The sequence below is a fragment of the Eulemur rufifrons genome, chromosome 24 (assembly GCF_041146395.1).
Source record: "Eulemur rufifrons isolate Redbay chromosome 24, OSU_ERuf_1, whole genome shotgun sequence".
Classification (NCBI taxonomy): Eukaryota; Metazoa; Chordata; class Mammalia; order Primates; family Lemuridae; genus Eulemur; species Eulemur rufifrons.
The window spans coordinates 5606132-5615948 of record NC_091006.1 but is presented as its reverse complement, the minus strand read 5'-3'; the positions used below and the strand labels follow the sequence as shown (position 1 = coordinate 5615948).

The 9817-nt window shown below is 32.9% G+C and overlaps 1 protein-coding gene across 1 annotated transcript; it reads left to right on the top strand.

The window, feature by feature from the left end:
- Positions 1 to 2175: 2175 nt before the first annotated feature.
- On the top strand, positions 2176 to 3495 carry LOC138374381 (zinc finger protein 345-like). The gene is given in 2 exon segments (XM_069457174.1): positions 2176 to 3458; positions 3461 to 3495. Coding segments are annotated over 2 exon segments (1239 nt in total). The 5' UTR covers positions 2176 to 2254.
- The last annotated feature ends 6322 nt before the right edge of the window (positions 3496 to 9817 follow it).

Here is a 9817-nt window from a genome sequence, read left to right as displayed (position 1 = left end):
AATATCTAATCAAGAGACCAAAAATACAGTAATTTGAACTGGGAAAGTTTAATATAAAAAAGGAAATATTAATACAATGAGAGTAGAGTAACAAAAGATCATATAGTAAGAAGTAAAGGGAACTCTAAAGACCACAAGAATCACAGCTACAAAGAGCAGCCACTGCTCCTAATGGTGGAGCTCGAGTGCCCAAGGAAGAAGCCTTCCCAGGACTAAGATGCAGACCTTGCTGGAGAGAGCACATCTGTGGCTCACTGAATGGCAGAGTAATTGTATTATAAGGACTTTTTTTTTACCAACTTTCTTGACTCACTAAAGAATATTATACAGTTTTGCCTGCTTTTACATTTATATAAACTGCAACATACTGTGTATGTCCTTTTGTTAACTTATAATATTTAAAAAATTAATTTATGTTGAATGATTTAGACATATCTTGTTTATTTTTACCACTGTATGCTATTTCATTTTATTTCATAAAGTTTATGGCTATATTGCAGCACATTTTATCCAATACATATTTTTTGTGGATAATTGGGTTGCCAGCACTTTGCTCTTAATAAAAATGTTGTTATGAACATCTTGGTATATGTTTTTCCTAGGAGTGGAGTTGCTGGGTCATAGACACCATAACACCTAGATGATGCCAAACTATTTTTCAGTAGTTATATGAGTTTCTACTTCTAACAGTTTCTGCTCCACATCTTTGCTGACATTTGGAATAGTCATGCTTTTTAACTACCTAGTATATTTAGTAATATCTCATTTTAATTACTAATGAAACTAAGCATCTTGTCATTTGAGTTACCTTTTAGCTCCTTTTCTTTTTTCCATTTTTTAAAAATTTAAGTCAAATTTGTGTAAGATACAATTAACCATTTTAACGTGTACAATTCAGTGGTGTTTAGTGTAAATTCAGTGATATGTACTGTATTTATAATGTTGTGCAACTATCAGCTCTCTCTAGTGTTAATTTTTTTCATCTGCTTATAGAAACACCCTGTACCCATTTGAAGCACAAAACTTTTAACTTTTATTAATTCAAACTGATGTATTTTCCTTTCATTGCTTGTGCTTTTGGTGTCAAATCTAAGAATTCATTGCCAAATCTGAAGACATGAAGATTTAGAATTCCCTATGTTTTCTTGAAAGAGTTTTAGGACTTAGCTCTTCTATTTAGGTAATTGATCTATTTTGAGTTAAGTTTTTATATTTTCCGGTGTTTATCCAGTTCTCGCAGCACCATCATACAGTAATCGTCAAACCTGGGATTCAGAATACTCATCTATCTTTATCCTTCTTGTAATCTTCCAGTAGTTTCACATTAACTTTTATCTTCTCTTCCCTCCTCTCTGATTTTAAAATTAGACTCTCAGTTACTTTGCTATAGCCCTTGCTGAGTCCCTTCTTGTGTTCTCCCAAGGTTAGCCTCACAGAATTGGGAGGAAACATTGATTTTTATCAAATAGCATAAACAAATCATATTGTAACCACAGAAGAATCTTCCCTCTCCATTGCTCATTCCATACTCATTCAGCACATTAGTCTTTCATTTGGAAAGGGCTACATCTGGAGCACCTTTATCTTCTGTTTCCTTCAGTTTATATGCAAATTATATTTATTACTTGAGCATCTATCCAAGATTTTCCTTTCCAGGAAAAATTTAATGCTCCAAACAACCCTAAGCAATAGGTATGATATTAATAATTATCCTCATTTATAAACATATATGCCATTAGATTTATCTTCTTAAAAAATTAGGACAGATCCAGGACATCTGCATATTTACTGAGCTCCCCAAGTTGGCAGAGGATTTTTGTCTAAACTGCCATTTAGGAATAATTGACTTAATCCATTTTCCTAAATACCTCTTTCACCTACTAGTGTGACTTTTACTCATTCTCTCTGCTTTCCTTATCTATTTTTCAAATTGCTCAATCATACTTGAGAATTGTATAAGCCACTCACTTTGATGAAAATTAATTTAAGTCTTTCCTATTATAAAAGTTTAATTTCTCCCAGAACACAAAAAAAGTGAATGTTTGCTTTTATATTTTCTTTCAGACTGTGAATCAAGGTTGAGACCAAGAAATTATTTCTGAAAAAGGATATTTATGGAATAGAATCATCCTGATGAGAGATAATGGAAAGACTTACAAAACACAGCATTGAGTATTCAAGTTTCAGAGGTGATTGGGAATGTAAAAGCCAGTTTGAGAGAAAACAGGGATCTCAGGAAGAACATTTCAGTGAGATGATATTTACTCCTGAAGACATGCCCACTTTCAGTACCCAGCATCAGAGAATTCATACTGATGAGAAACTCCTTGAATGTAAGGAATGTGGGAAGGATTTTAGTTTTGTTTCGGTCCTTATTCGACATCAGCGAATTCATACTGGTGAGAAACCTTATGAGTGTAAAGAATGTGGCAAGGCTTTTGGTAGTGGTGCAAACCTTGCTTACCATCAAAGAATTCATACTGGTGAGAAACCTTATGAATGTAAGGAATGTGGGAAGGCCTTTGGTAGTGGCTCAAACCTTACCCACCATCAAAGAATTCATACTGGTGAGAAACCGTATGAATGTAAGGAATGTGGGAAAGCCTTTAGTTTTGGATCAGGCCTTATTCGACATCAGATAATTCACAGTGGTGAAAAGCCTTATGAATGTAAGGAATGTGGGAAGTCCTTTAGTTTTGAATCAGCCCTTACTCGGCATCACAGAATTCACACAGGTGAGAAACCTTATGAATGTAAGGATTGTGGGAAAGCCTTTGGCAGTGGTTCAAACCTTACTCAACATCAGCGAATTCATACTGGTGAGAAGCCTTATGAATGTAAAGCATGTGGAATGGCCTTTAGTAGTGGTTCAGCCCTTACTCGCCATCAGAGAATTCATACTGGTGAGAAGCCATATATATGTAATGAATGTGGGAAGGCCTTTAGTTTTGGATCAGCCCTTACTCGACATCAAAGAATTCACACTGGTGAGAAACCTTATATATGTAAGGAATGTGGAAAGGCTTTTAATAGTGGCTCAGATCTCACTCAACATCAGAGAATTCACACCGGTGAGAAACCCTATGAGTGTACAGAATGTGAGAAAGCCTTTAGAAGTGGTTCAAAACTTATTCAGCATCAAAGGATGCACACTGGTGAAAAACCTTATGAATGTAAGGAATGTGGAAAGGCCTTTAGTAGTGGTTCAGACCTTACTCAGCATTGGAGAATTCATACTGGTGAGAAACCCTATGAATGCAAGGAATGTGGGAAAGCCTTTGGTAGTGGCTCAAAACTTAATCAACACCAGCTAATCCATACTGGTGAAAAACCCTATGAATGTAAAGAATGTGGAAAGTCCTTTAGTAGTAACTCCGCTGTTAATCGGCATCAGAGAATACACACTGGTGAGAAACTCTATGAATGTAAGGAATGTGGGAAGGCTTTTCGTAGTGGCTATAGCCTTACTCAACATCAGAGAATTCATATTGGTGAGAAACCTTACCAATGTAAGGAATGTGAGAAAGCTTGTGGGAGGGGTTCAGAGTATCAGCAATATAAGAAAAACCATAATGGTGAGAAGCTCTGTGAATTGGAAACTCTATGACTTTAAATTATGTGGTAAGGAACGGTTTTCAACACATAAGAATATTCATACTGGTGAAAATCTCTACGAATGTATTAAGGCACAAATGTCTTACTTATACTTCACATGTTAGCCTAAGAGAAATCATACAGGAAAAAAATCACTGAATAAAACAAATATTTGAAGATCTTTATCTACATTAATTCTTCCATTACTTTTGGAAAACTCATACTTGTGGATGTTAACATGAAAAAAAGTTGTATTTTGCCTTTATTTTAAACATTGAAAAATTCATTTTTGGGTTAATTCTGCCACTGTTTTTTAATGGTCTCATTTTGTGTGTGTGTATTATACAGAATTACTGATCCCTATTAAAATTATTTTATTTATTGAATGTCTAAATTTATCCTTTTTTCCCCCTCCCCTGATTCTCATCCTAACACCAATTTTAATAATTCTATATATTTTCATAGTTTCTTACTATTTGATGGCAAGTTATATTTTTATTCATATAAATCTTGCGTATGAGGTGTTTTTTAAAAAAATTTACATGTATGTATTATGTCTCACCCTGTTTTTGTTAAGTAACTGTTCCTTTTAAGTATCCTTTAATATCTGATGGACCTGTATCTTTCGTTTTGGAACACTGTTTTATTTTCTTTTTACAAAGTTTATACTCTTCATTTTGGACAGCTTTCCCTTATAATAATGTGGACGAGAACAAAAAATGGATATGGTTATCTGTAATCTTTACCAATCATAGATAATTAATGTCAAACTTTTGGAGCAAATCCTTTACAACTATATCTCTCATTGTTTTGGAAACAAGGTGTGGATTATGCTATACTATAGCCAGCCCTTAATATTCTTTGTATCTGAATATATTGTTAACATTTTATCAGTTTTATAGTATTCACCTGTCTATATTGAACTATTTTGTCAAATACTGAAAGTTTTGCTGTTATAAACAGTTACCTTGATGGCCCCTTTTGAATGTGTCATTATTTATTGTTCATTTCAGAGATAATGCGTGCATCACTTTTGCATATAAAAAATTTATACATTATAGATAAAGCTGCCCCTCCCTTTGACCAACATCTCTAACCTCAGTTTCTTTTCAATGTTAACCAACTTACTTATTCTTCCATATCCTTTTATATGCATATAAAATGTAGACATGGTAATGTGTGGGTATAATTACAGAACTTCAAAGGCTTGTTGTATGGATTCTGTAATTGTGTCTATCACATAATAAATGCTTGGTTAAGATTATTAGCTATCATCATTGTTATTATTTTCTCAAGCTTGATTCTTATTATTTATGGAAAAACTCTTAACCATGATTCATACCTTACTCAAAAACAAAAACCTCATAGTAGAGAAAAACGTTCATGTAAATCAATACAGAACAAGTTTGATCAACATTCATTCTTGCTGAGTAAGAATAATTTATCCTAAGGAAAAAGATGAGATTATAAAGTGTGATAAGGCAAATGCACCATAAAGTTCATACCGGGGTAGAAATAAAAATAAAACTATGGTAGACCTGTTATAAAAATATGAATACTAAAATTACATTTACTTTTGAAATAAATGTGAGTTGACTGCATAGAAAACCTATGAGGACCTATCATATACAGAGGAAATTTTATCTAAATCCATTCATATGTTAGAATATTAAAGAAATTATAAATAAAGAAACTAAGCATATAACTCAAGAAGTTAGAAAAAGAATACAACAAAAATCCCAAGGGTAATGAAAGGTAAAAATAAAGGAGAAATAATTTTAAAAGAAAAAAACTAGGTTAATAACCACTACCTGCTCCTCTGAAAAAATGATAACAGCAATTCTAGTAAATAAAGATAAGTGAATATTCTGAATGAGAAAGACCATTACTCTAGAGATTTTATGTATCACAGGTTGAATATTCCTAATTTGAAAATCCAAATGTGAAATATGCTCCAAAATTCAAAACTTTTTGTGTGCTGACATGACATTCAAAGCAAATGCTCACTGGAGCATTTTGGATTTTAGACTTTCTGTTTAGGGATGCTAATCTGGGAAGTATAATGCAAATATTCCAAAATCCAAAAACATTTTAAATCCAAAGCACTTCTGGTCCCAAGCATTTCAGATAAGGGATACTCAATGTACATGTATTACTATTTTATATAGCTTTTTAATAATTATTTGAAAATTAAAATGCACCTTTCAGAAAAAGGGTTTAAATCACCAGAATTGACTCAAGGAGGCACAGAAATGGTTAGTATATAAGGGACACAATGCAAAAACTGTATCTAGGAAAGCTGGAAGGAAATCCCTCTGGCGAAAGGTATCAGAAGTTTCTTTTGTATACCTTATACCCTACTCAGACCCCTGGAGAAAATACTCTGGCATTCAATCACATTTTGCATAGGAAAGTGGAACAAAAGGTGAAAATATATAAGCATCAGTACATTTTATAATTTGAGAGAACTGGATGTTTTTCCTAAATTTCTAAAAAGGTATGCAATAGGAATGATTAAAAACAGACTAAAGTACCTTATTTCATTAAATCTAGGATGTCACATATTGTAAGATACACCATTTTTAATATAGTACTAATTTTTAAAGTCATGCAGATTAATCTATAATAGGTAATTATAAGATGAATCTCAATTTCAGAGACATAAAATGTGGGGTAAAAGGCATTTTAGAACTGATGAACTAATTCAGTATTTTTTGTTTCCTTATTTTTATTGTTTTAAATTTGTTGCTACAGAAAGGCCTTCAATTTCCAGTCTGTGTGTGTGTGTGTGTCTATCTGCTCATAGTGTTATTTTTAAACCATTTTATTCCTCTAAATTGATTCAAAGGAGACATGTTCACTTTCATTTCTTTTCAAAAAAATTTTCTCTTGGCTTTCTTTATATTTTCAACAATTTTTATTTGCTTTTTTCTAGTTCAAAAGTGCATTTCATTATTAAATCCTTTTGTATGTGTGTGTATGTGTATTTTTTTAATGGAATATAGGTGCTTAGTTAATGTTTTTCCAGTCTCTTTTAAATTGGAAGCATTTAAGGCTACAAGATTTCCTTTGAATACTGTTTTAGCTGGCAGGTCCCATGGGATTTTAATTAACATCTAGATATCGCATTTTAATTTTGAATTTCTTTTTGACTCATTAGTTATCTGGGGTGTGAGTCTTTTTCTAAATTTTCAAAAACTTCTTCTGAAAAAAAATTAACATATAGAATTATAATGTGTGTGTGACCTATAAAAACTTCATTAAAAGGTTAAAATATGAATTTATTCTTTGTGGCCAAATACAAGTTAGGTTTTTATATATGTTTTATAGACATATGATGTGAAATAATACATACTCTCCGTCAAGCAGAAAGTTCTATATAACTGTATTATATTCAGCATATTGATTACATTATTTACATATTCTCTAATTATTTTATTTATCTTATTCTGACAAATGTGCACAAAATAACCAGCCATATTTTTTCAAGGTCTCCTTTTAATATAGGGGTTTTACTTTTTATGTTTAGTTACCATATATTTCACTGCTTATTATAGTTTTTATCTTTATACATAATGATGTTGAATTCCAATTTTTCTAATATTTACAATAGCTACAAAAAAACTACCTAGGAATAAATCTAACCAAAGGGATGAAAGACCTCTACAAGGAAAACTAAAAAACACTGATGAAAGAAACTGAAGAGGACACAAATAAATGGAAGGATATCCCATGTTCACGGATCAGAAGAATTAATATTGTTATAATGACCACACTATCCAAAGCAATCTACTGATTCAATGAGATCCCTATCAAAATACCAATGACATTTTTCACAGAAATAGAACAACCATCCCAAAATTCAATGGAAGCACAAAGGAGCAAGAGTAGCCAAAGCAAACCTGAGCAAAACAAAGCTGGAATCTTCACACTACTTCAAAATATACAACCAAGGCAACAGTAACCAAAACAGCATGGTATTGATACAAAAACAGATACATGGATCAATAGAATAGAGAATATATATATTCATATATTTTATGTATACTAAGGTGATAGATATTCTAAATACCCTGACTTGATCATTAAACATCTGCATGTATCAAAATATCAAATGTACCCTATAAATATGTATTAATAAAGAATAACAGTAAACAATATTGTAGAAAATCCAAGAGAATGGAGCCATTAAAGATGAGCATAACAGGGCATTATAAGAAGAACAAACAGAAATAAGAAAGTGCCTTTGGAAATTAAAATTGCAGTAGATGAATAAAAAAAAATTTAAGAGACATTTAGAAAATATGGGTTAGGAAATCTCTCAGGAAGGAGAACTACAATAGAAACAGATTCATAATAAAAGAAACTAGGCTTTCTTCATAAGTACAAGATTTAGATGTTTAATGAGTGAATTCAACTAAAACTTTAAGAAATCAATCAGCCGGGCTCTGGGAGGCCAAGGTGGGAGGATCGCTCAAGGTCAGGAGTTTGAGACCAGCCTGAGCAAGAGCGAGACCCCATCTCTACTAAAAAAAATAGAAAGAAATTATATGGACAACTAAAAATATATAGAAAAAAATTAGCTGGGCATGGTGGCACATCCCTGTAGTCCCAGCTACTTGGGAGGCTGAGGCAGAAGGATTGCTTGAGCCCAGGAGTTTGAGGTTACTGTGAGCTAGGCTGACGCCATGGTACCCTAGCCAGGGCAAAAGAGTGAGACTCTGTCTCAAAAAAAAAAAAAAAGAAAGAAATCGATCACACCATTTTTATTTAAGCTATTCTAAAGCAGTGGTCAGCAAACTAAAGCCCACGGACCAAATTCACCTGCCACTTATTTATAAATAAAATTTTAGTGGAATATAGCCATACCCCTGCATGTACATATTATCTTTGGCTGCTTTCACTACAGCAGAGTTGAGTAGCCTGAAAACCCTAATATATTTACTGTCTGTCCCTTTAAGAAAAGTTTTCAGATCTCTTCTAGAGCCTATAAAAATAAGCATCCAAAATCATTTTATGAACAGAGAATTTTAACAGAAAACTTTGATAAAGAATGCACAGATGCATAACAAAAACACAGATCTACTTACGTATATTGAGACAAATCTAAAATAAAAGCTTAGAAAACAGAATATAGCAGTATCTCAAAAGAATTAATAAGACACAACCCAAGTAGAATTTCTGGTAGAACTATTGCAAAATTGGCTTATTATAAACATGGCTTAATGTGCAAAACCTCCACACAAAAAAATTATAAAAAATTTTAGAGAGAAATTAATGGTATACATAGAGAAATACCATGTTCATGAATGGAGAAATTATATGGATATATATATGCAAAACAAAACTTATAAAAAATATTATCAGTGAATATCTTCATGAGTTTGGGTTGTACAAATAATTTTTAAATATGACATTCAAATCACTAATCATGAAAGAAAAGATTTACAAAATTGGCTGTAATAAACTTAAGAACATCTGTTCATTCCAAGATACCATTAGGAGATAGAGAAAGCGGCTATTGAGCAATTGAGTGGGAAAAGATGTGCAGCACATAAAACCCACAAGATACTTATCCAGAATATAAAAAATGTTTTTTTTTTAACTCTGGGTTAAAAATTATCTGGGTAATAATTCAGTGGGAAAATGGACAAGAGCTTTGGATCAGCAATTCACAAAATGGGAAATTCATATGCAATCAACATGAATAAATGTTCCACCTCACTGGCAATCAGGAAAAAGTAAATTAAAAAACTACAATGAGGCCGGGCGCGGTGGCTCACGCCTGTAATCCTAGCACTTGGGAGGCCGAGGCGGGCGGATCCTTTGAGCTCAGGAGTTCGAGACCAGCCTGAGCGAGAGCGAGACCCCGTCTCTACTAAAAAATAGAAAGAAATTATATGGACAACTAAAAATATATAGAAAAAATTAGCCGGGCATGGTGGCGCATGCCTGTAGTCCCAGCTACTTGGGAGGCTGAGGCAGAAGGATTGCTTGAGCCCAGAAGTTTGAGGTTGCTGTGAGCTAGGCTGACGCCACGGCACTCACTCTAGCCCGGGCAACAGAGCGAGACTCTGTTTCAAAAAAAAAAAAAAAACTACAATGAGAGTAAATTAAAACTAACACATTCACCAGAATAGCTATAAATACCCAACAAAAATGCAATTGTTGTTAAGTCTGTGGAGTAACACTACACATTCTGGTGTGAATATAAATTGGAACA